Below are 26,961 nucleotides of genomic sequence, written 5' to 3' on the forward strand. Positions count from 1 at the left end.
CAACATAGTGGAGCTTATCGCCTTTTAAGGCCGTGTGCTCCGCGACACGAATTTCATAATGTTCAGAGGTCTTTGCTGTTTTTGTAATCTTGGGAACGTCATTCAATCTCTCTCGCAGTCATTCTTCATTCTCTCTCGCTCCCATGCGTCCCCATCGCAGTCATTGCTGCCGACTAGTACCATGGCTCACTTTGATTCTGGGCTTTTCAATGAACTACCATAGTAGTGAGGTCGGCGATGAGGAGCCCAGAGAAACCTCCGACACATAGAAGTTGGTCAGAACCGGGATTCGAACCAACGTCCATTGGTGTCGTGACCGACGCCACGATACATGAAGACATATGAAGTTACGGCCAATATGGACTCCGACAAGTGTGCCAAAAGATCGTCTGCGAGAAAACCTTAGCCGAAGAGGATTGCCCTTATGTTGTCCGTAAACTTCGATGTATATAAGTCTAGTTGTCCATAGGTACTTAAATCGCTCGTGCCGAATTATCATGTCGTCGCAATCTGCACCCCACAGGACAAATAACATCCATTATAGAAAAATTATTTGCCAGTGAAGAAATACCAATTTTGAATCGTGTGCTTACTTTAGTTTATTACGTTTATGCGTTTCAATATTTTTTGACTATATAGCGGACAAGAGGTACAAAATAGCAACATGTAACGAAGTAATTGTACCGACAGGCAAGCCCGAATATGTTTAATTATTAATTACGTGGCCTTCATTTTCCAAGACGACAGCTTACTCAGAGCTACTGGTAAATCTGATTACGTGAGATGAGAGGATAAAAAGTTTACAGCGACATATATATGCAATTACCACCTATTGATTCATGCATTATAGAAAATTTCGGCACCTAGGGGGACCAGGCCACACAAAATTTGCTGATCATCGAAATCACACGACGGGGTTCTTGGGGACGAATCCGCCAGAAGTTTGGTTTATCATGCTATGGGCGCCCAAGACAATCGTTTTTAGGGGGACTTACGAAGTGCTGTTACGGCACTCCCTCTTTCCCATTTCCTTTATCACAGTCCTTACAATATGGGGGCGGCGCTTGAGCCCGATAATTATTGAAAGGGGGTGCTGGAGGAAAAAAGGGTTAGGAACCACTGCTTTAGACTATAAAGATATGTGTAAGAACACGCAAGTCAGTAGATGAACTACTTAGCCATGGATCTTTACTCACGAGAACAGCTGTAGCCATTTCCTAGGTCTCGCTCATCACAAACGCATTCGTAACCAAGCACAGAATCTTCACTTAAAACGCACTTCGCTGTACTGTGGCAGGGATTATTGACGCAATAATCGATCTCTGTGAAAGTAAAGTTTTCCGCGTCAAATATAACGGTCTAATAATTACACCGGTCTGCACTATTTTCGCGCCAGACTGTATTTGGGTCATTCTCATTTAATTTTGGGGCACTAAATCCGAATCTGGTATTATTTTGTTCCTATCATGTCACATTTCGGGGATTACTTCTACTTTTTCGAGGCACTCAAGTATATGTTTCTATAGCTGCACTACAAAATTGGTTAGATTTTCAGACTTCTACTTCCATGTGTACAGCTTCTCCCAAAATCTTTATAATTTGGAGTTTGAAATGTAGAAAGTAGTTTTGGGATAAGATTGCACCAATGTTATGAGTTGAATTATGAAAAGAACAATGACAAATAGCCACTTTATCACAGTATATAAATATAATCGCATAGATTAATTCATATTTGGTTAATTTGCGGGAAGATACATCTTATGATTTCGAAAGTTTTCCGGAAGTGTTGAAAGTGGGCGATGCTATTTGCCCACATTTGACGCTAGTGAGGTCATGAGGCCTTGGCAACGGGACGGGACGCCGAGTTACTATTGCGTTACAGTAGCATAAGGCAAAACACGAAAATAAAACGTCGAAATATTTTTAAAAACATCACTAGAAGTTACTCAACACTAAGCTTTGGCTCTGTTATCTCAGTAGCAAAAAAACAAGGGCATTTGGATTAGGCCACTATTAACCACTTTGCTGGCCACCTTTTATGACTTGAGTTCTTCTACTCCATTCTGATATTTGTCATTATGTCATACGACCTCCTTGCTTCGTTTACAACCGTTTACAAACATAGGTCACAAAGGGTAGTAATTTGGGTCGCGACCGCACATGTAAATTCACTGATTTTCTTGCGGCAAAATATTCTTCGCGCATAGCGCGTTATCCCGTGAATAGTTGGTGCATACCCACCTTTATGGGTGCTATACCCCATAATCGAGACACACAGAAGACACAGAGACACACTCATATTGTGCAGCAACAGCTCAGGTTTCATCAAAAATTCATTTAATAAAATAATTAATTTGTTGCTGTTATACGCGCTCACTGAAGTTCTAAAAGAAAGTCAAAATTTGATTGATATATGAAATTCGCAGCGAAAAATCTCGACGTGATAAAGCAATTCTGAGCATAGAGCTAGAATTGGATTCACCAACCAAAAATTATCCTAAATCAATCATCAAAATGTTTGGCGCAATTTCATTTTTTGAAATTTGTATAGACCACTGTTATCACCGGCCCGGCCAATCAGCCTCCATAAAAATAGCGGTATCGACCAATTCCAGTCCTCCCAATGATGTCATTACTCCAACGATTGCTATAAGTGAGAGGGTCTTCAGTACTATCGATTTATAAAGAGCGGAGTGGGAGTTTAATTCCGCGCGGAAATGAAAAAAGTTGTAATTCCTAAGCTATAGGTTCAGCCAAGGATATATATATCAGGGCTTTGGAGCAGCCGTAAATTTTAACTGCTCCAGCTCCGGCTCCGGAGCTCTCTTCTATCATACATTAGCTCCGTCTCCAGCTCCGGAGCCGCATTATAACCACTGCTCCGGCTCCAGCTCCGGCTCCGGCTCTAAAATTATCGAATGGTTCTGTCTATATCAGGGGTGGCCCGCAAATGTGGCCCGCGAGAGGGTTTAGCGTGGCCCGCGAGGTAATTTCCTATTATATTATCGAAAATGAATTGCTGAGATTGTGAACTTGCAATGCCAACCAAAAATTATAATTCTGGCTGCAACACTTGGGATGTTGATGACTAAAATATCGGTTCCGACGTATTGGCAGATCCAGGGTCCAGTCACATTTTGAGTAAATTGTCGTACATTACAATAAACTAAAATAGTAGCGAATTTTTTCTTGACGCTTCGCGTGTTTAATTGTCACACGATTTCTTGCTTGGTAGCCTACCCCCTACTGAAAATGAAAAAAACGTCTAATTTACCCGATAGAGTATAACTGTATTCGCAATTACGGAAGAAAGTCTTCGCGTTTGCGCTCGCATAAAATCGTCTACGGTGAAATGTAGGCACAAAATGATTGTCGCATATTATCGGAGACCTTCGATATCGATGTGTCCAGACGCCGAATAGTCGTGGCCTTGCAAACTGAGCCTAGCGGGTGGTATACAATAGACCCGCAATACTCTCCTAGTTTAGGGTTACCATATTTCTGTGACCCAAATTCCGGACACACTTTAGCGCCCACTAGTGGATTTCAAAATGAGTTATGACGTCACGCTAGCAAATCTTCGCTCATAGACCAGAGGCGGTCACGATCCGGTTCAGGAGTATGTGACTGTGCGTTGTGTAACCGGGCCGGGAAGATGATGAGTTCGAAAATACAGGGACCGTAATTGTACATCGTTAAGTCGTGTTCATGTCCCATCGATAAGATTGTTCATCAGCCTTATGCTGGTGCGCACCACGGAGCTATATAATCACCCCACATCCAGTGGTTTCCAACCTTTTATGGTCGCGACTCCATATCCAATTTGAAAATGTTTCGTGACCCAGATCAAAATTTGACGAGAAGTCAATACCTTTGCCCAGACTTACTCACGGGCTATTTTGGACGCTGATTACGTTCAACATATTCGCGAACCCCAGAATAAAGGCAAACCACCCCCACGTTTTGAACCATCATCGTTGAATAAAGCATTTACACGGCCTTAACGATCTCTAGGGAAATATCGTTCTTCTATAATTGTGATTACGGTTAGGCCTATTCCAGTGAATGAAGGTTGTTTTTATTTGTATTTTATTGCAGTTTTTGCGAGGGGGGTAGTCAACTTGATAAAATCAATAAATGTGATAGTAAATCACGTGCAGCGCGAAGAAAAATATCATGCATCACCATAAATATTCCCAAAAATAATGTTTTTATGTTGATTTACGAAAATATTATGATCTTACGCCAGGTCTTCAGAATTCCGGACATTTGGCCTATTTTAGAAATTCCTCCCGGACGCTAGTTTGAACAGTGAAATTCCGGACATGTCCGGGAAATTCCGGACGTATGGCAACCCTATCCTAGTTTATTTATAAACTTAGAAAATTTTACCCGCTTGGCGTGGCTAGTGGACCGCGCACTCGTTCGTCAATTTCATGTGCCCCTTTAGCCGGAAAGGTTGGCCATTCCTGGTCTATATAGATTACTAATCTACTAATAGGTTAGTTATCTATAGTCCGTCAGCCGTCAGTAACATCCGATGTAGCAACAAATACATATAGGTGCCGCCGTGCCGGCTTTTTACTTCATTCTGAATACTTGTCAATTGTCGACAACATCATAGTTGCACTAGAACGCAATTTACTCCATGCCATTGCTGTGCACAGCAATAAAATTCAGGCCTGGTGTTCAATTATGATAAATCAGCAGATGTGGTTGTTGCATATATAATAGCATCTTATGAAATAGGTCGGAGCCGGAGCTACTCCTGAAATAACGGGCTCCAGCTCCGGCTCCGGCTCCGGCTTAATTTTATGTAGAGCTCCGGCTCCGGCTCCAGCTCCGGTGAAAATGCTCGGCTCCGGGGCTCCGGCTCCGGGCTCCGGCTCCGGCTCCAAAGCCCTGATATATATGATATCATATATCATTGGTTCAGCTGAAGTTTTACTGTAATTAAATGTAATTGATACGGTATATACGTTTTCAGACTAGTGCTACGAATTACAAATTCTAATAGAAACTTGTCACATATTGATATCGACAGAAAAACATTAGCTCATATGCAAAAATATGTCGCATTGGCGATGCCAGTATATATAGGCGGAACTTTCTGATGTCGGTGGGCTTTAGTCAGGGTTACCATATTTTGAGATCCGAAAAAGAGGAAACTTTTCAAAAATTCTGAAAGCTCCACGACCGGAAAAGTAAACTGGTGATTTTGAACACTTTTCGACCGATCGTAATGTGTTGACTAAAAAAAGGTCACCACTTTGAATCGGCTCCCGATACCGAGTGTTGTCTACAATAAAGTATTTAGAAATAAAGATACCAATGGTTTGTAACTGCATGGCAGCGCGGTAACTGCATATCATGATCAGTATGTTAATGGAGTCTATGTTCGATATCGTGTAGTATTCGGTGATATTGAACCCTGATCACAGATGCTATGCAGTTGCTACCCCACCAGTTTCATTAGTAAAATCATTTCAGCACACGATTTGACTTGCCTCGACATGAACTTCCGTCTCCTTCGTAACCCTCCTTGCACTGGCAACGAAACCCGCTTGCGGACTCGATGCAAACAGCTTGACTATGACATGGCTCGTCCTCACACGGTAAGGACACTACAAGACAATCATGACCATTAGTCGGATTTCTTTAAATATTTCGCAACATCGAGTGCATACGTCGACACACTTGCTTGCCATCTCCTTTGAAGCCGGTTTTACATCTGCATCGGAAAGAATCGCCGACAGGTTGGCAAGTAGCGTTGGCATGACACGGCTTCATGTCACACTGGGCTATTTCTAAAATTTATAAGTTGTATAAAGTTGCCATAAATCAAGGGTATTGAATGATCACGAATTCAGTAGTTATTCTAAATAAAGGTTCCTTGTGTAGGTTTAAATCAACATAGCGACGACGACTGTAATAACGAGCCGCCGCAACCGCAATATTTCAATATCGACAGTGGTTCTTAAAACTTTTTAGGAAGCGACTAAAATTGTAGTCTTATATACATCTCGCGACCCAAACCACACACGCGAAGGATATACGTTTCTAATGTCAGTGTGATGAACCAGACCAATGAACGTATGGTAGGCTTTTATTAACAATATCCCGACTAGCGCCGACACAATTTTATTAACAAGTCCCGACTGAGCGCATAGACGTAAGAAACGGATGGCGTCTGCCGAAGAGAGATTGTATCATGTTCCTATTCTCAAAGCTCCGGGAGCTGAACTGGTATTCAAGCATTGGAAAGATATGCTTGTTAGTTTTATCAAAGCCGCGGACGATCGCCGTCGTCAGTCTTCTGCGTCAACCTCGTAGTTGGACAAGCGAGGAATAATGAATGGTTACCGGGAAACACGTCAGTCAGTATGCACTCTAAACGAAAAAGGTGTGTATACACATACAAATTTCCGAAAAGGGTGGTACGCGGAAACAGAACCTAACTCAGAATTATATCGCGGCCATATATCCTACGTGTCAACGTGCATGCAAAATTAGAATTTGAATTTTGCACTCGAATAATACCGCGGTATAAGTCTGGGATAGGTACTGATTTCGTGTGCCATGGGTATTCATATCCGTATATCAAGGGTGGTACACGGGGTGGAAATACGCACTCTTTTTGCTCAGAGTGTGCTACGTTTTCACGGACATGTATAGGGAATAGAGGTTCAGAAACCAGTTTCACGCTGCGCAGTTCTATGACCCATAATAATTCATTACAAAAAAGTCAGTGAGTCAGTGAGGTTGATGTCAATGGAATGTCCCCTACATTGTTATCCTATGCGCTTTTTTTTTAATTCCTCGCTATGCGTATGTCAAAGGTTTACAGCCTTTTCTTATATGCACGAGCTCTCTGCAGAAAATTTATAAGCTCTCTGAACCCTGGATCATTGAAATTGGCAATTTAAGATACAAACCCAGCGATAACCAACAATGTTCGCCCTCATAATAATATTCAGCCAAACCGCCGCAGCTCAAACCATGAGTTGGAGGGACCTCGTAGGTCGGTCCTAATTATTTTTAAAACAACACAATGTAAAGTATATTTGCACAGATTAATTTAAATGGGAATTTTCCTCCGTCCTCGCGCGATTTAGTGTCATCGTGTTACGGTTATCCACCTGACTCCCCCCACAAAATATATATATATGTATATAAGATGCATAATATACAGAATTGATCCCAACTGTATTCGTAATTAGGGTGGCGCGTTATAATCCTAATATCGAGTGTAAAAATAGCCTGACAGGTTGAATGCAAGTTGATGACCCATGCAACCAAGACGCCTATCTCCTTCCATATGATTTACGGTGAGAAAATTGGTATTTGCTTAAATCACGTAACTGCATGGCCAACATCATTGACGAGAAATAGCGGAAGCATCATGACGAATCACATTTGCGCTACCAATTATGGCGTATTCGTAATGTTAAAAGCTGATATGCTTTTTTGAACTCAGCCTCGCCATTTCAAGGTAATTAAATGCTGAGAATTTCATAATCAATCGTGCCTATATGATCACTTACTCCGGCAACGAAAGCCATTGCCCTCATATCCCCGTGCGCAGGTACACGAATAGGAGTCATCTTCGGTGTGACGACATATTGCAAATCTATGACACGGGTTGGTTTTACACTGATTCGTCGCTGAAATCGACCAAAGGCAACATTATTCTCAATAACTTCGCGAAGCATTTACTGTTCAAAGCCCACCCCGGCATGTTATTCCGTCTCCTTCGTATCCATCGCGACACACACAGCGATGGTCATTTGCCGAAGGTAAACAAAAGGCTTTGATGTGGCATGGCGTTCCTTCGCATGGCAATGGCACTAATTCGAAAGTAAATGAACACGGTATTAACCATTGATACGGTTGAAATTTAGTTGTTTCTTACAGTGACAAAACTTGATTCCGTCTCCTCGGAGACCGTCATTACATTTACATGAGAAATCATCATCGTTGTTTACGCATGAAGCGTTGACGTGACAAGGATCCACATCACATGGCAGTCTTCCTGTAGCCGAGAAAAATACTTTTATTGGAATTCTTCGAACAACTTGACTCTCGATGTGGACTATTGAAATAGGTGAAAACAGTGAACCGTTGTTTCGAATTCACACTACGAAGCTTCAGAATTATAAAAAATGGTGATTTATGATTTTACAAACACGGTGATGAACATATATACGTCACGCATACGACTAAATAGTAATTGAATTAATAATTATTTTACAATGAGTAATCATTTGCATGAATCTCACATCGATGGGATTATATGGCCGCAAAGAAGATTCGGGAGAGGCAAACACTCGTACAAAGTTATGTTTTACTTGGTAACATGTCAGTTAGGGTTGCATTTAAAACAAGACGTGTTTTAGAACACTTTGTTTAAAAATATTTTAAAGATGTTTAAATTATGTTTCAAACAAATGCCATTTCAAAAAAATCGTATGTTTTAGGCCATAATTATGTTTTAATTGTCTAAACATACTTTCGAAAAACAGGTAGTATGAACCTTCGGTTGACTTGCACTAGAAATAAAAGACATATACGATATGAAATGGACGGAGTGCTCGACGCCGTCGTCGATTCAGCAGTTATTACACGTCAGCTGCATATCGCTTGAACCGAAAGGATGTTCTCATGATGATGATGACTGCAAGCCGTAAAATTACATGCATGATGATATAGTCAAGATCATCGATATTCTTTGGCCGTGTAAGACACGGATCGGGAACCTTTTTCTTGAAGGATCCATGACCCTATTTCCATTGTTATATCGAAGATTTGATATACTCATGGCAATCAGCTGTGACGTCACGATTGCAGACTCGTTACGTCATGCTGACACAAAATCGAAGTGGTAAACGGGCCATGTTCCGTACGTTTGTTGGTCACGCTCGTGACAATGACCAATAGAAGGGCTGAAAAGACTATTCTCAGAAATCACAAGGCTTATAAATAAAACTGAATCGAATTATTGCTGAAGACGAAGAATCAGATGAAATTATTGATGAAATCAGTGTAAGCGACGAGTACCGACAGGAAATAGACCGTTATATACCCTGTGACTCGTTTGAATTGCGGGCTTGTGTGTTCAATCACCTTAATATGAGGTGAAAATTTTACAAATCCCTCTATGGCCCTGGATGACATATTTATGAATAACATTTACTGAAATTCTGGAAAAGTCAAGCAGTTGTTGTTTTATGCAACGCAATCTGCCTTGGAATCAGTGATTTTGTAGCGTCGAAATATATCTTGAGTACAAAAACTTCCAACTCATGCCGACAACTCGCACGGAGCAATATATTGTAATTTAAAATGTTGTTTTGCGTCTCTTGGAAATCATGACCGAAAAAATGTTTTACAAAGGCCATATTGCAAAAATATTTGTTTTGGATTGATTTTTGTTTAAAATGCAACCCTAATATCAGCGGTACTTTCTGTTCCCTCTCTTGTCGATTCCGGTTCTGCGTCTAGGTCCATCAACAGAGTCGTCATCTCAGGAGGCACGGCCGCCAGCGAAGAAGTGATAACTTCCGTTTCGGTTTCTACCGAGCTTGGAGAGGTCATAGACGCCTCGTCGATTATCCCTTCGGTCGCAGAGTTCGTAGGCTTTGTCGAAGTGACATTGCCTGAAAGTATAGCAAAACGACTGATAGCTAAATCCATAGGCATGGCCGGGTGAAATCGAAAGGTTCAAATATAAATAACTAGCGATCGACTGCATTTCAAAACAGAATAAGCAGGTTCTCGGTAAATCTCGCCTGGGCACACTCAGCTACCCTTTATTGCTATACATACCATGAAGTGAATATATTTTGATTCCGTAGCTGCCGACTTATAGCACTGCCTACTTGTAAGCTTTTTAAGACACCGCCCAGGTCAAGGGTTCTTAAAGTATGGGTCACAACCCAAACATGAGTCGCAAAGGGTATAATGTTGGGTCGCGACGGCACCAGAGCGATCGTGAAATTCTTGCAACGTAAAAATTTATCCGCGTGATTTCCTTATACATAGCCGAGGTCACTGTGTTGGTACTATAGCCAATGATCAAGACACGCAGAAAAGTTGTTACTACAGTATGGCTTGTTCATGAAAATATGCGACCTTAGAATGAGGCTACACAATTTAGTTTGAATTCTTGATGAGATTTGTCTGACATTGGTTTCTCTGGAAAAAGCCGTCGAAGACCATTGGGATACTTTAGTGTAGGCGTGTGCAACGGGCGGGCGCGATGTACAGGTCCGCCCTTTTGGTGCCGGAACCTATGAAGACCTGAAGTTTTGGCCAACATAAGATTGGGCAAAGTGCAGTGCCAAAAATATCGACAGCGATAGAACCTTGGTCAACATTGACCATCGCAGGTTGGCCAAAACCTTCGATATTGATATGTCCGGTCGTCGAAATGGTCGGCACCGAATAGTCACGTCCTGTACTCTGGGTGGACAGTAGCACAGATGCGACCCCCGCAGAGAAAAAATACACTCAAATTTGAAATCGCGTGCGTCAGACATGTTTGATAGATCTGCGTTGCGTACAACTGCTGTCTGCGCATTCTCTATGTCATGTATGCCCGTAAAAACATAGCGCATCAATATTAAAAATGTATACTTTTAGATATGTGGGGCTTGGGTCGCAAGATGCCATTACAAGTCAGATTTGGGTCGCGGTCTAATAAGTTTAAGAACCCCTGGCTTAATGAATAAGATGGCGAGGAGGAGCTTAGATGAACCTCCAACACTTCGACCTCGGTTGCACTATAACCAATCGGTGTTATGTAGCTGTGATGGATTATACCACTACGCCAGCTCGTAACAAACTTGGAAGGTAATTTCATGGTGCACAGTTAAATTAGATCGTGCGATTTCAAAAGCCTGCGTGTGTGGTATTCACGTGAGCAATAGATATAAAGACAAGTATTTGAATATGAACATAACGATACCATATGCATTGTGACGTCAAATTTGAACAGTGAACCCTTCCAAAACTATAGAAATATCGTGTGCACGGATGATATCCACGATTAGTACAAGCGCTACCTGAACAAGGCGATATCTGGCAGAATTCCCACGGTATTTTAGGGTGCATTGTGAAACACCACGGCTTCTCGTCGGATCCAGCAGGATTTCGGCAGTAGTTTTTGACTAAACCGTCCGCGAGATAATTGCCAGGAGTCCTGTGAAGTACAGCAGTCTAAAACTCTAGAGCAGGGGTGGGCAAACTACGGCCCGCGGGCCGCATGCGGCCCGCAACACCGTTCTGTGCGGCCCGCGAGAGTCTAAAGAAACTTATTAAAAATATTGATGAAATGCGTACTAAAAATCGAATTCTTAGTATATTTCACCATGATAATTCTAAAGCAGTATTTCCCAAACTGGAGGGCGTTAGGCATCTGAAGGGGGGCGTGAAGCTGAGCTCGAATGAAATTTTTTTTTCGCGCCTCGCGCGATTTCCAACCTATTTACAGTCATTCCTCGATATTTAGCCTCAATTACATATTTAAGAAGCTCTCATCCACAGTCGTAACCTTAAATGCCATTAAACTATCCGTTAGGTTTGCTAGCGGCGGGGGGCGGCGCGAAGTCTTTCACCATCATATGGGGGGGGGCTTCCAAAGTTTGATAATCACTGTTCTAAGTTGAATACTTCAATAGTTCAATTTTTAGCGCGGCAGCCAGTTCGCAAGGCCCACGCAGTTTGAGAGGGTTCAACAGCTAAGCATCACAGAAATCCGAAGCGACATTGACATATTTCGGATCACGACTGTGATTTCTGATTGGCCACTTCATTTTCAATATTTCAGTGATGCAACGATTCGCGCGTGTCTTAGGTAAATTCGTTCTCTGTATGCGTAGAATTAGGGTATTTATATTTTATCTACATATAGTGGAAGCGTGTTTGAAGCTAACATGGTTATGATGCTGTCAGCATTGTGTGGCCTGGAATTGAACCAAAAGTGGAATTAGTAAATCTATCAACAGATAGCTGCTCACAGATTTACATGTCAATCCGGCTCTAAGATCAGGACAGCCGACTTTCATCTCTATAGGTTATTGAGGTCGATCAGCCTATGAAATCTCGCCACTGTCTCTGGTGCGTGTACAATATCATCAAAGCAATCTGGTTTGCTAAGCATATATATTATCTCCTAGCCCTCATTATATAATCAAATACCAATAATAATGCATTTTGGATTATAATCCCAATTTTACATAGTGCGGCCCGCGAATGGATTCAGATGTTGAATGCGGCCCGCGAGCTCAAACGTTTGCCCACCCCTGCTCTAGAGTCTAGATCAGCGGTTCTCAACCGGGGGTCCACGAAGCATTTTCAGGGGGTCCGCGAAGCCTCTGAATTTACAAGATCATTTTTAACCGAATTTGAATTTTGTTAAATTAGGAAAATTACGAGGCAGTTTTTGTTTATTAGCAGTAGAACTCACATCAACAGAATGACCGTCAAAGATGAAATATCCGGCTTGGCAGACTCATTTTAGCTACAAATTGCCATTATCCTACTGATACAAATATATTGCTGTTTTGTTGGGGATTGTGTAAAAAATAAATAGTGGCATTAGTAAGGTCAATCACCGACACTTGGATATGTTTGCAAAAATCCATTTTCTCCTGTGATATACATAACCACTTTTCCATAATAACTTGAAGATTGGCTGCTAGATGGAAATGATCAGGCTTGACGTTAAATGCTCAATAAAAAATTGTTTGGTGCCATAATTGGTGCGATCATGCCCAATTTTGTCGTCGGAAGCGTTACCCGTTATTATTACATTCGTCACAATACCACCTTTCTTTGTCTAAATCTGTGGTTCTCAAACTGGGGGGTGGGGGCGCACCTCCTTTGGGGGGCGTGAAAGAATCTGAAGGAAGGAACAAAGATGTGGTCAACTGATAAATATTTACATGCTTTGCGCGATTTACCTGCAGCTCGTTGTTGATGCTATGTGTTTAGCCCGAATTTCATATTGAAGAATTCTCTCATCAACAAGCATAACCATCCATGTAATCAAACTATCCATTGGGTTTGCTAGCATTCTGGTTTCATTTTGTGTTATGACAATAAGGGGGCGCGAAATTTATCACTATCGTAAAGGGGGGCGTATCTCAAAAAAACTTGAGAACCACTGGTCTAAATGGATTTTCAGCATTCGTTCATATCAAATCGAAGGTGCGGATTTTCAAGGCACGACCACGTATTTTAAGAAATGCAGGTGCAGAATGTGCTTTGAAATAATAAAAGTCAACCCAATTTCTGCATGAATAGGATGTCATTTTGAAGAAAGGTCATATTGTTGCTGTTTATCACTAGCCCTAAACTTATCAATTGCACAAGACAGATGATGATTGTGCGAATATTGAGCTAAATTTGATCTAAAACGTCTTGGGTCCGCGGGGGTCCGTGACGGCCCAAAAGGGGTCCGCGAAGACAAAAAGGTTGAGAACCACTGCGCCGCTCTGTGTCTATCATGAACTTGCGTCCTCGTATATTATTAAGAATTAGCAATGTGACATCGTTGGTTAGCGTTCTCTTCGCAACCAACTTTTTATAAGTTTCTATTTCACACGAGCTCCACCCACATGCGGGTTCGCACCATATCTTGCATGGCCTTAAATTGCACTGCTTCATACGAGTGACATTCTAATAATTGTGTCCTGATGCATCATACCCGGAATGGCTGATTTGACGTTGTAAACAACTTCGATTCAAACCTTTGTTTCTAAGATTCAAAACGCATATTATATAAATTGCAGACTACGGCAGACCTGGGCAATGTGCGACCCGCGACGTGATTTTGAGCGGTCCGCGACAAGTTGCCTGGAATTCAGAACATAAAACCTACTTTTGAATGCTAATTCGAGGACTAAAATTGTAGCTTGTATAAACTGAACCGGACATTCGTTCACTATATGAGCCTGTTTATTTATTTGCCGCAATCACGTGCCCTACATGTCGCACATTGTACGCGTAATCCTGATTCGAAATAACGCCAATGTAGCAAAGTGTGATGTAACAAAAAGTCCCTATAGTTTCGTACAAACCTTCTTTGTGGCCATCGTCGCATTTACGCACTCTGTGCTTCAAATCGTTACGTGATACGTTTCAAAATTCCTACTTCGTAAAACAAGTCCATCAGTGCTGGTGATTAAACGATGAACGGGCGGGCATGCCAAAAAAGAAAGGTACGGGCCGACGGCCAAAATTTCAAGAAGATTCACAGCGGCGGCAGCAGCAGCAGCGGGCGAACCCGTCCTTTTGGTTTGTGGCGACCAGGTCGTTGTGGAGTATAATGTAGGTCGGTATTATGGAAAAAATGCGAAGACTGACACTCAGCTAAGGAAGGGCGAATTTTGGAAGTACTGGTAGTTTCCATCAACAACAAAGGCTATTTCACCAAGCTGCACCCTGCTCAGGAGGCAGCGACCAAGACAAGCTTTGTTGTATCCTAAACAGAGTTGGAATAATTACATTATTTGAGTTCAATTACAATTACAATTACAATTACTTTCATGCATGTTTCAATTACATTACAATTACAATTACTCCATGCTAAAAATATCAAATTACAATTACAATTACAATTACTCCTTGCGTGCTTCAATTACATTACAATTACAATTACAATTGCTGCTGTTGAACATGTAATTGAATAATCATAAATTCAACCGTGCTCCTTGACAACCGTAGCGTCGTATTTAACAACAATTCAAGTCTAGTTCAGATTGTGTAGTACTAAATGCGTTTATGTGCGTACATAGTATGCTATGTAAGATGTCATGGTGACGTAATATAAGCGTGTTTTGTATGCTCGGTAATTATGGCTCACGTAATTGGAAATGTAAAATGTTATTTACCTAATTTCCTATGGGTTAGGATTAAGGATAGGGTGCAGTATGTCGTTGAAAAAGTATTATAATATATGCACGTGTTGGATTTGCGTATATAGTATATAATTAAAGAAATTATATTATTTTTATCGAGGGACGTAGGAATTAGGATGAGGAGTAAAAACAAAACCGTGCTTTGTCAGATAAGACGATATATAATATCCAGTGGTCTGGTTAGTTAGCCAGACGAAGTAACGATGCAGCATCGTGATCTGAAATCGTATTGTAGATTGCCAACCCACGGATAGACGCGCAAGATGTGAGTCACGGATGAATGCACCAACAAACGTACTGCAGAGCCGGCTAAAAGCAGCAAACTTTGTAGTCCTAGAGCTGGCGATCCATGCGTCCAAATTTGATGCATCTGGTCTTTATCGCAAGCTATTGATGTACTAATTCCGAAAATACAAAATAAAATCTCGTCAGGGCAATGTAACTGCTCCAAAATAGCCGTTTAAGGCCGACTGTCCTGAAAAGTGAGAACGCTGCAGCAGCATGACCACAACAATTACCAATTACGCCCAGCGATTGTTCAGAACAATGCCGATTCCCAGACTTTCACGACTATTTTTGGATGGTACCATTGCCTGGAAATATAATTTTATTGCGGAATCAGTGCGACACTAGCTTTCGATTAGGACCATACATATCAAACTTCGACGCTTGGATCGCCAGCTATGGGACTATCAATTCTGTTGCTTTTAGCCGGCTCAGCAGTTCGCTTCTCGGCGTATTCAATCGTGAGTCACGTGTTGCGAATCCATCCGTTGGTTAGTAATCTAAAAATTGTATACAATGGCAGCCGAGGCCAGCATTGCGGTAAAAATATTTAAAAAAACTTCGCCAGCAAGGGCGCAGTCAAGGGCTTCCGCGAATGGATCCACCAAATTCCTTGTCGACATTTAAAGAGAATGCATTATAAGTCAATTATTTTATGTTGTGCCTGTCTAGTCTCAATAGCAATTTAATGTAATTGAAATTGTAATTGAGCAAAATTTTCGTCAAATTACAATTACAATTACAATTACACAAAATAAAAATGCTGTAATTACAATTACATTACAATTACATTGAAAAATGTAATTAAATACATTCAATTACAATTACAAATTACAATTGATCCAACTCTGATCCTAAATACATTTTGATGTCTTTATATAACATGGTGTCCATCGGTTAAAAAGAGCTTTAAATGTATCACGTTTTAGTCACCATCGTTTTGAATTATGACGACAACTAAATATTATTTTTTGATAATCAACCGTCGCTTTTCCATTGCCCAATATCAAAACTTCCACTGAGCAGCATGTATTAGCAACGTAGGCTAATTCACTGCTTTCAATACAAATACAATTAATAACCCGCAGAATAAAGTTTTAGACACGGCCCGCCAGCGTATTTCTGCTTTTCATATGGCCCCCGGAGGAAATTAATCCCCCATACCTCCGGAACACAGCATGGCCTTATAAGTGAAAATCAAATTTCCTTATAACTTCATCCCTCGGCGAACTTTTCATCGATGCTTGATCTTAAGCTGATACCAGATCTCGTACCGACAAGAAAATATTTCTGCGGTAAAAGAGAAGGCTAACAGCTATATGCATTCACCAATTACATTTAACTCAGAGATGTTTTCGGTTAATCCGAGGTCCGGTATCAGTCAATATCAAGCATCGGGATATAATACATGGATGGTAAGACGCAATGATTGCGTTTAAAATCAAAATAAATTAGGACTCTTTCATTGCTGAAGAGTTGGATGTTTCAGTATAAATCAAACTCATCGTGATTTCAAGAGTACAGCATTTCTCTCAGAAAGCTACTCGTCCTCCAGTTTAAGAACCATTGTTCTAGGTGTTTACGCTATCCCTGTTTTATCACTGCATATCAATTTAAATAGACAGTACCGAATTAGCGTGCTTGGCGTGATCACAACCATCACAAGGCGTAGAGGCGTTGAGAAAACCGATGACGGGATGTAGAATAAATAAAACATGATATGCTCTTAAAGATAAAATACAATAAGTTGCACATCGAGGATACGTGTCATAATATTATACTTCGACCGCTTTGAAGAACATATAGCATAGATGAAAATAAAACGCTCACAAAAACCAGTAATAATGGGGAAGAAAAATATAAAAATTAAGAGTCGAAACTACGTTGGTGTAAAATAAAACTCTGCGGCTTAAAACTTGATGGATAATATAGTTACCACGTATGTAAATGTGGCGATTGGGCAATCCAATTTTGACAGGTACGTCCGTTTTCAGTGGTAGAGATATATCCCCTATAACTGCTTCCTTTGTCGGCAGCGTCGTAACATTCAATTGCAGGAGGCATTGATAACGATATAGTATTAGTCATGGACGTTTCAAAATCCGGAAAATCTGACGGTGGCGTTGTTTCGCTTTCAGGCGAAGTGGTTTCGTCTGTATGCAAAATATCAGTGTTCAACTCTCATTGACAAAATATACCGTTCGGTTTATAACAGACGTTGCACTAAAAACATATATTTGTGAAATTAAATAGTAACAGTCTCAATCCAAAAGTAAAATATAATTGTCTATAATGTGAAATAAGTTCGAGTTCGCAATGATGATGCGGATTTATTCTACCATACTAAATACTATGGTACAGTTTATCACTAAACAATATGTAGAGATTCAACTTTTGCAACTTTATTTTACAGCTTCCAGCAGGTTCCCAAATACTTAAGTTATGTGGTATGGTGTTTTAAGCTATTGGAGGAATCTTATATTGCAACTTTTCGCAACTTTTTTTCATTTTTTCATGCAATTAACTTTATGCCACTTTTTCGATTTTTCAACGTTTCAGGAATTCCAACACGCAAGTTTTCACGGTCTTGACTGCAACAAAACTTGCCCTATAATTACCCCTTTATCCCTGCGACCTAAAATTGTGTTCTTCTGAAATCTCATAGTGATAAACAAATTTCATAGCTTTCTTGGTTATTAAGTAATACCCGGCTTTTCTCGTGCCTAAAATCAGTTCGAATATATTAACTAAAACTACAGGGACCCGCTGCAACTTAATTGTTGGTCGAGTCTACTCCGGCCTGGGACATTGCTGTTTGGTGTCGCACAATTGGTTAAATCCTGGCTCGATGATGGTGAGGACACAACTCCTATCGTGTTCTGGCTGGTGGTCGTGGTGAACAGATTTTGGCTAGACAAATGCGAGGGCCGAGAATGTACATGTTCCATCGTGGCATGTTATTATAAAGGCACCAACCACTTCAGTGGCCCCGAAATATGTCATCGCCTATTATCCCAATCAAATCCTCCTCGAAATTTGAGACAGATATTTTGAATATAATTCCAAAAATTCATACATGGCAAAAGACAAATGGCATCCTGTCACCAAACTGGATGTCTTCCCGTAGCTTTTTCAAATTACAGACGATGTTACCTTCAAATTAACATTTGGTGCCATAAATGTATTCGCAAGCCTTTACCAGTCTACAGTACGTAAATCGTATTGACTCATATATTTTATCAATCTAACAGAATAATCAACTGTTTTGCAGCATCTCCTTCCTTTTTGCGAGATAGAACGACGTCTTGCGAAACGCATTTCCAGTGCATATGCAAAATGGACATTACGGAGGCTTTGCGGTGCCAACAAGCTATAAGTATGCCTACTTCAACGTCAACAGATTTTACTCTGAAAATGCGCAGTGTGCACCATGTTCGGTGACATAGCCTACCTGTTTCTGAAAGAGTTTTTTCAATCAGAGACTATGCACAGTATAGATTCTCCGAAATATAGGAATACCTATCCCAATAAGGAGCCTTATTAACCAATATATTGTTGCAATAATATTTTGGTGAATATCATCCTGTATGTATACTATACTATAACCAGCAAACACTTGTACGTTGGGTCTCAAGTTATCATTATTAGTAGGCCTAGTATTATAAAATAAGCAAGATGGCAGTTCTCCCCGCGAACGGTCTGGTGCTCGACGTGGAAGATTTTTAGGCAATAATTTCAAAGGGACACTGCGCTCTAAATAAGTTTTGGTCTCAAATTAATGTTGAGGGTGTTGAAAATATTTTCCTCAGAAAGCCAACCAGTGGATATTACCTGCAGCTGAAAGAGAGATCATTCGACTCATCCTAGTGGTGCCAGGTTATTAGGCGACGGAATTTCGGCTCATGGATGCTGGATATAGACCAGGGGCGGGCAACATACGGCCCGCGGGCCCGATCCGGCCCGCGGACAGTTTTGCCGTCTTACATGACAATGCGGCCCGCGGTCCCAGTCTTCCGAGATTCCCCACTATACTTGCTTACACACGTCAAATGTTAGGGACTCTATGTTATTATACACATGTATGCGCAGCGAGCGAGGGCGGAGCTTACGCGTTAGTTCATCGAAGCGAGAAGACTTGCATTATCGGCCTTTACGATGTATACTCAACCCTAATGTCATTTGTGATAATCATGGTGTTTGTCGACTATAATGGTAATTTACACTAGGTCGATATTTCCTATTTTTTTATTCCGTAACCGTCGACTTGTAGCACGGCACACTTCTAGGCTTTGTAAGATACCGCATATGCAAGAGTTCGCCAACTCAAAACGGGTCGTGGGCCACTTTCAAATTTCGTAAGAGGCCGCGGGCCACATGAATTCAATATCGGGATAAAATAGGCCACACAGCTGAACAACCACGATATCTCGTCACCTACTAAACCCGAATGAATTGATATCTTGGTAAATTTGGGGTACCGGGCCTATCGAACGCCTTGAACTCTTAATTAGGGATTGCACCGTGTGGATTGATTAGAGAGAAGCATACACGGCGGTGCCTGTACGACGATGCTGTTCTCAAATCCACATTGTCTTCGTCATTATTGGCGAGAAATGGCTTTGAAGTTACATTGCTGTCGGTAAAATACATTCATTAAATACGATTTATTCCCTGTATTTGTGGATAAATGGGCGAATAATGTAGCCTGTCGCTTCAGCAATCCGGCCCGCCAATGACCTAATTTTCCTATATTCGGCCCGCCGACTTCAGAAGTTGCCCGCCCTTGATATTATAGACTTAGTCGTGTGGCATGAACATGAACAATGAGCATATACATATGTCTCAATATGTACTGTGCAAATACGTCGCTAGATTTTTGAAGTCCCTACCTCCATCAGCCCTACCACTAAATCTGATCACGTAGGCTGATAGTGGATACAAAATTAATAGCAATATATGCAAGTACCCATATTATTGACAAAATTCATTTATAACCTTCGAAGAATTTCTGCGTTTCTCGCGACTAGAATACGTATGCGTAGTGTGGCGATAAAAAGTCTTGTATTCGCCGTTACCTATTCTGACTCGTTTGTGGATCGCAAAATACGCGACACGGTAAGATTTTGCGTGCTTGCGAATCGTGTGTGTGATGGGTAGCGATATAATGAACCGACTACGAATTCAAAGTGTGGTAATTGCTTTACGCAGGCCTTGATACCGTTGACTATGGAATCCACTCGTTGATCGTTTCTCTCCGATTTAGGTTCGTTTGCAACATAACATTGGAACTGCAACGTTTGTTTGTAATTTGGAATGTTTAGTTTAAATTTCCGATTATTAGAAGAACTTCGTTAGCACAATAATACACTTATACTCGTAACCTGAGCATGGAGATATCTTGCAGAACTCCCATCGAACAGCATGATTAGTCGTGTAGCACCACGGCCTTTGGTCTTCAGGGTTAGTATTTCGGCAATAGTTCTTCTCCAAGCCAGCCATAGGTAACTGTTCGGGAATCCTGCGAAACACAGCAGTTCAATGGACCGAAGAGACTGTTTTTTAATTTATGATTAGGGCAAGGTGGGGAAAATGGGCCAAAAGACACACTTTTAGACATAAATTTATTTCGAACACAGAAATACAAATGAACATTAGCAAAACAATAGATGAATATAAACGCATATTTTCAAAGTACAGCACCACTTGAGAAACTTGCCTTTATGTCCCCTTGTGCCCCATAGGCGAGGCACAATTGGACTGGCGGTGGGTTAACATGTGAGAGTATTAAAAGATTTAACACCTTATCAAATAGCAATAAACTGAGAAGTATTGCAGAAAAGGATGGATCAGCAGGTGTCCAGGACCAGTTATAGTTTACACCACGATGTTTGTAATCGTAATATAACTACCGGCTTGCCGATCCACATTGATTATTATCGGGGGAGGTAACATCACCTTAATGCCCTCCATTTATTGATTGACACTTCAAGGGAAGTTTTCTAAGGGAATGATGGCGAAGATCTTGCTTCAGCACACTCTTCTTTTGATTTTCACATATCTTTTTTAATCTGCCTTTGGATATCAACGGGCCATCGTGTCACCGTCAAAATGGTGCCAATGTGTCCCATCCACTTCTTCTAAGCACCACGGTCAAATAAAATGGATTATAAATTTGTTTATCGATTCAAGCGCAACCCCTCGAAACTCTTTAACAACATCAAAGAAAATTCATCTAAATCGCCAAGACTTATTATTACCATCTATCATGAGCGTGTGGCGTTTGGGCCGACCAATTTTGGCAGGTATATCCGTTTTCAGTAGTAGAGATAAATCCCCTGTAACTCGTTCCGTTGTCGGCAGAGTCGTAGCATTCATTTTCAGGAAGCGTTGCTGTCGTTATAGTAGTTGTTGTTGTTGTTGTTGTTGTTGTTGTGGTGGTGGTGGTTGGGGTTGCTGTTGTTGTTATTGTTGTCGTTGTTGTTGTTTCAGTTGTCGGGGTTTCCAAATCCGGAAGATCTGTAGAGGATATTGACGCGGTAGTGGTTTTCGTCAACGGTGATGTGGTTTCGTCTGAATGAGAATAAAGAACCATTATCTACAACATTTCACCGAATATGGTATAGCCTACACTACACCAAAACAGAGTAAAGACGCCGCAGTAGTCCATGACCAGGAATAGATACACAGGATGATACAAATCCTAACATGCAGCCCACAAGTTGGATTTGCTGCGACCTGCCAATTCTCTTCGCATACGTCAAGCCAGTCATTGAGATTCACGACAAAATCAGAAATTTACCATTCCCCGTTCGGCGTTAACACATTGCTACCGGTACTCGAGATATTACACGTGTGGCTTTCCAATCCCCTTTTACGGAGAAAGTACTTTCACAATAGATTTATCGCCGCACGCGAAGCACATATTTGACGCATATCACTTAAGCGGAGATGAATCTAAAAACGGGACATATAACGGCACTCTTTTGTACCAATACAAAGCCGTTATATTACATACGTCCGAAGCTTTTGCGAACGTGCACGGGCGTCCTTGAATCGGCACTTTTTTCACAAAACCTTTTGTCAGACAGAGTCAGGAAGAGTGCACGGTTGATCATCTTTGAGGTGGATGAAAAAGCACATTTTATTATCTCAAATAGGAAGGGTTTGATAAAGCCTTGAATGGAGCTTGTAGCAATGTTTTTCTGATCTATTCACTGCTCACTTTGCTCACAGCGCTTATGCAGCTCACCTTAACGGAACCTCGTACCACAGCACGCACCGCCGAACCGTTCTTAACGAACCTGTTGAATGATTTATATCGAACGGATCAAGATTTTACATCTATATTACTCGTCAACATTTGTGCACTTGCACAGGCCTAAAATGCATCATATGGCTGATAATTTTATATGGGGCTTGTGTGATTATCTCTTACTACTATCTCTCTCTCTAATAGTTTCCCTAAACGCATGAGCGATCTCGTCTTCTTGTTGTTGTGATCAGTGTTGCCAATTTAGCGATTTTGTCGCTAGATCTAGCGATTTTTCATTCGGTCAAGCGACAAAAAATATCGATCTAGCGACTAGCGATAAATCTAGCGACTTTTGAAAAGTATTTAGCGATTTTCTAGCGATTTTTTTCACAAATATCTGATACCAATCAGTTTTGAGCAGCAAACATCATGGACGTTCACCATATCTTATGCACGCCACAGCGTCAGCACGCATCGCCGATTTGCATTCAGGTCGCGTGCATGGACATGAACGTCTGTACTGACTTTCTTGGTCATGGGAGCGAAGTTGGCCATCACTTTTCCAGCCATAAAAATCGCCAAATCCGCCAAGATCCTGGCCAATTGACCCCTAATACGAGCAATCACAATCATGCTCGTCCAATGAAATTTGCTATAGATTATACAAGGTCCGATATGCGAATTAATTCTTTACGCCCACGTCGGACGAATGTGTAGGATTCCTTCCCTCCAAAACGGAAACCGCGAGCTACAAGATAACCGAGGAGAAAACTATTGTGCATCGGACCTACGTGAGCTGTAACAGTACTAACACTGTTCGTACGAAGATCGAGATCATACGGGGAACGGGTTTAAATCGCCCTCCCCCAAATTGCTCGAATACAGAGTTTTATATCTGATTCACGTCAGATAAATAAAATAATAAACGATTACGTCGCGTAGGCTACTTTTGATACTAACACAAAATGTAACAACACTCTGATACTCAAATAACCAAAAATGAAATCACGAGTTTCTATGCGTGCTGTCGGATAACACAAGAAGACTCTTAAATAGACTTTTGACAATAACTTTCTTCGAACCAAGCTCTATTCAGGATAATCACGCTACTTATGCGGACAAATGTCATACGTGATAATTTATATAACATTGATCAGATGGATGGACACTTGGACAGGGATATAGAAATATGATTGGAAGGTCAGCCGCTGTAAGTAGCGATATATACTTAGCGGGTCGGCGCTCCTATTATTTTCTAAATTGCACGTCGCTACTTATAGTGGTCGGCGAACCCGGTGCGAGTCATGTCGTGTTCAAGTAGCCTATACTCCCACCCAGTTAAGCGAAGTTTAGCACTTTTCCCCAATTATCAGTATATCGCATCGCGTATTCACGGACGCATCGAGCAAGGCACATTTTCTATATCTAGGACGGTCAGCAGCAGTTTGTGTTACGCCTCTGTATAATGAGTGGTTATGACTGCAAACCTGGTCAGTGGTTACGCAGAGGGATCTGGTTTGTTGAAATGTACCGCATAGTTCGTCCCGTTTTGAGATGACTGACAATCTGACATGAATTGTGCGTATTATGAACTCGAATTATGATACGGTTACCATATAGGTCCTCCTTTAGGAGGATTTGTCCTCCTTTTTCAGGAAATCGAAAATGTCTTCCGAGAACGCCTAAATGCCCTCCTCTTTGGTAATTCGTCATTCTTTATAGCTTTGACAGTCAGGTTAATGGACAGGCACAACTAAAAACGCCATAAATGACGCGAAATCTGCAATGCGGATGTACGTGTGGGTCTTTCAACAACTTTAGCAATTACTTCAGATTTAGCGACTTTTTCTAGCGATTTTGTTTCAAGATTTAGCGACATCTAGCGATTTTCGACACAAGTTTTAGCGATTTTTGTCCATCCGGAGTTGGCAACACTGCATGGTTGTGATTGTGCGACGTGCGTGCACGTATGTATTAGCACCCACGTCTTGTGACTTGTTGGAGCAATAGGGATTAGGCTAGTCGATGCAACCGTTATTTTGTATTTCAGTTTGCTCATTTATTACGGTATTTAACCTATGAATAAATGCCAAGTTGCACAGGGCTATACAAATACAGTTCCTACGTAGATTAGCACTTTAGCAGTCTTACATATGAGTGAGTGATGGATCGCCGTTTTATATAGGCCGACATAATGAACTCTGAATTCGTTACTCGATTCATAATAACTGCAGCGCCTGATGCTGTACTTCTATCATCTTTCAAAATGCAGTGACTTCGATCATGCCTCATACTTTGAAAATTCGACTGTACTTGACCTGAATCGTGTCAAAATGTGCTAGTAACCTGGACATGGTGATATCTTGCAGTACGCCCACCGCACGTTTGGATTCGTCGTGTAACACCACGGCTTATCTTCAAAGTCGGGATTTCTGCAGTAGTTGTTCATCAATCCCGCTGCAGGAAATTTACCGGGAGTCCTGTGAAAGATATAAAATGAAAGCATAATAATTAGGGATCCATGTCTGCAATTTCTGATTCGAATGCACGACATATTCGTTTTTACAGTATGTTAGGCCTAATATTATGCATTTGTGTTAATAATTTCATCATTAGTGATGTGCAGAATATGTTTATTAATAGTTTTTTCTAATATTCATACTATTCTAATGTCCATACCATTCTCGTGTCCGTGTTCACGTAATCGCCGACACTTCCAGTAACGTGAACAGCCCAAATCAATCTGGGGCTTACTTGAATTTGATCAGCGAGCAGTGCCATCCGGATGTTGTGCTAGTCACGATGATACATTTCGTAATGTCGGAAATAATAGTCACCTCAATAATGGCTGAAATTACGCGACCCGGCGACACAATATACCTTTTAAACTATACTTAAGCACCCTTCAGAGCTTTCATTTCTACTTCCACTTGAGCTAGGCTTGCCACGTGTAAGAAATTGCTATAGTTCTACTGGTGATTGAGCAGATATTTACGATTACGTATACTTCTGCCAGCAACTGACTACTTTAACCATAGCTGGTTTAGTGGTATCATCTCTGCTAACAGCGAGGTAGACCCCGCCTCGATTTCCTGTTGGTTAAATGAACTCAGTTTTGTCATCTGATTGGGGCAGCTTCAACATTGTCTTTGAGACTGCGTGACCATGGGCAAACATGCGCCAATGAGCATTTTTTCATTTGCACCTTCATGGTTATGTGAACGTGGCTTTTCTGTATATTGACTGGAAATGAATGCTGTAAAGCTTGCAATTGACGACAAAATGCGGGCTGTCATGAATGCAAAGTCGTTTCAGTCGTATATGATACCTTAAACAAGTAGCGAGGGAGCGATCCTTTTTGAAAGGTTCTATGTGAACGCGAGCGTGAACACGAACACGAACCTATGGCATCACGTGAAGTCATATTGCTAGTTCTAGCCCTAAATTTCCGCGAAGTAATATACTAATGTAGCCTACACGATACCTAGCCACGACTCGGGTCACATGATGCCACTACGGTGCAAGTAAAGCGGACTATTCAAGCATCATGTATCAACTGGAACAATCAAATGCTATAAAAATTCCAAAAAATCGATGTTTTCGTCGGTTTGCGAACAATTTTGACGAGGAATTGCAAGGGAATATAAGCTTACGTCTTAACGGTCGAGTCTACTAGGCTAGACCGGATAATGTGTTCCTAAGGCATCATATAGCTATTGCTACATAATAGGGCAGATTTGGCTTTTATGATAGGCCTTCAGAATATCATATCGAATCAAGATAGTTCCCATACGCCTGCTTTATTTTTTACATTACACAACGATGCGTTCTTTATATCAACTTTGTTGATGTAGATCGTTGAGAATTATCAATTATTATTATGATAATTGTTATTGCGGGCCATGCTCACAGCAGAGAGTCACTAAATATGAACAAAAGGAAAGCTGAATATTTCGAGCAAACTTTTCTAACAAAGCAAATAAAACTTTTGGAAAGGGCAAGCTGCATGCTCGTAGAGTGCTAAATTTCTTTTCATGCTGCCAGGGCCATGCAGAATCTTAACTAAAAATATTTTGTTGAATTATAAAATTTGAATATATTAAAAAGGTTCACACTGCAGAACCTCCCAAAGTTCGTTTGAGAACGCGAACCGCACGTTCACATCACCACCTCTATGAGCAAGCACACCCGTCGCATTCTGTTGTAAGTGCGACGCGAACGTTATAAAAAAATTTGTGAAGCACTGCATATGCGATGATGCATTGCCAACAGAAATGATACTTACCGGGAGTGTCGATGTGGCGCTTGCGCGCTCCAATTTTGACAAGGATACCCATCTTCGGTGGTAGATATAAAACCCCTGTAACTCTCTCCGTCGTCTGAGCCGTTGTAACATTCAATCGCGGAAATTGCCGTAGCTTCTGTTCTCGACAACGTTGTTTCAGCTGACATATAAAATGATACAATGTCTAAAAAAGTGGCACGGTCGCAACTGACTAATCC

At 41.2% G+C, this 26,961-nt stretch overlaps 1 protein-coding gene across 2 annotated transcripts in view; it reads right to left on the reverse strand.

Annotated features, from left to right (window-relative positions):
• The window catches only part of LOC145434105 (uncharacterized), a 37,158-nt gene that overhangs the window by 9,101 nt on the left and 1,096 nt on the right, over positions 1-26,961 (reverse strand). For both annotated transcript variants that reach the window (XM_080311402.1, XM_080311401.1), the window contains exons 2-14: positions 26,744-26,903; positions 24,805-24,938; positions 21,464-21,776; positions 20,588-20,724; positions 17,143-17,359; positions 11,064-11,200; positions 9,462-9,656; positions 7,913-8,032; positions 7,731-7,847; positions 7,545-7,664; positions 5,688-5,807; positions 5,508-5,624; positions 1,197-1,322 (exon numbers count right to left, since the gene is read on the reverse strand). In XM_080311402.1, the coding sequence (XP_080167528.1) occupies positions 1,197-1,322; positions 5,508-5,624; positions 5,688-5,807; positions 7,545-7,664; positions 7,731-7,847; positions 7,913-8,032; positions 9,462-9,656; positions 11,064-11,200; positions 17,143-17,359; positions 20,588-20,724; positions 21,464-21,776; positions 24,805-24,938; positions 26,744-26,903 (2,013 nt within the window). The remainder of the gene's footprint in view (positions 1-1,196; positions 1,323-5,507; positions 5,625-5,687; positions 5,808-7,544; positions 7,665-7,730; positions 7,848-7,912; positions 8,033-9,461; positions 9,657-11,063; positions 11,201-17,142; positions 17,360-20,587; positions 20,725-21,463; positions 21,777-24,804; positions 24,939-26,743; positions 26,904-26,961) is intronic.

The sequence above is a fragment of the Botryllus schlosseri genome, chromosome 2 (genome assembly GCF_051294905.1).
Source record: "Botryllus schlosseri isolate E-star chromosome 2, Bs_hap1, whole genome shotgun sequence".
Classification (NCBI taxonomy): domain Eukaryota; kingdom Metazoa; phylum Chordata; class Ascidiacea; order Stolidobranchia; family Styelidae; genus Botryllus; species Botryllus schlosseri.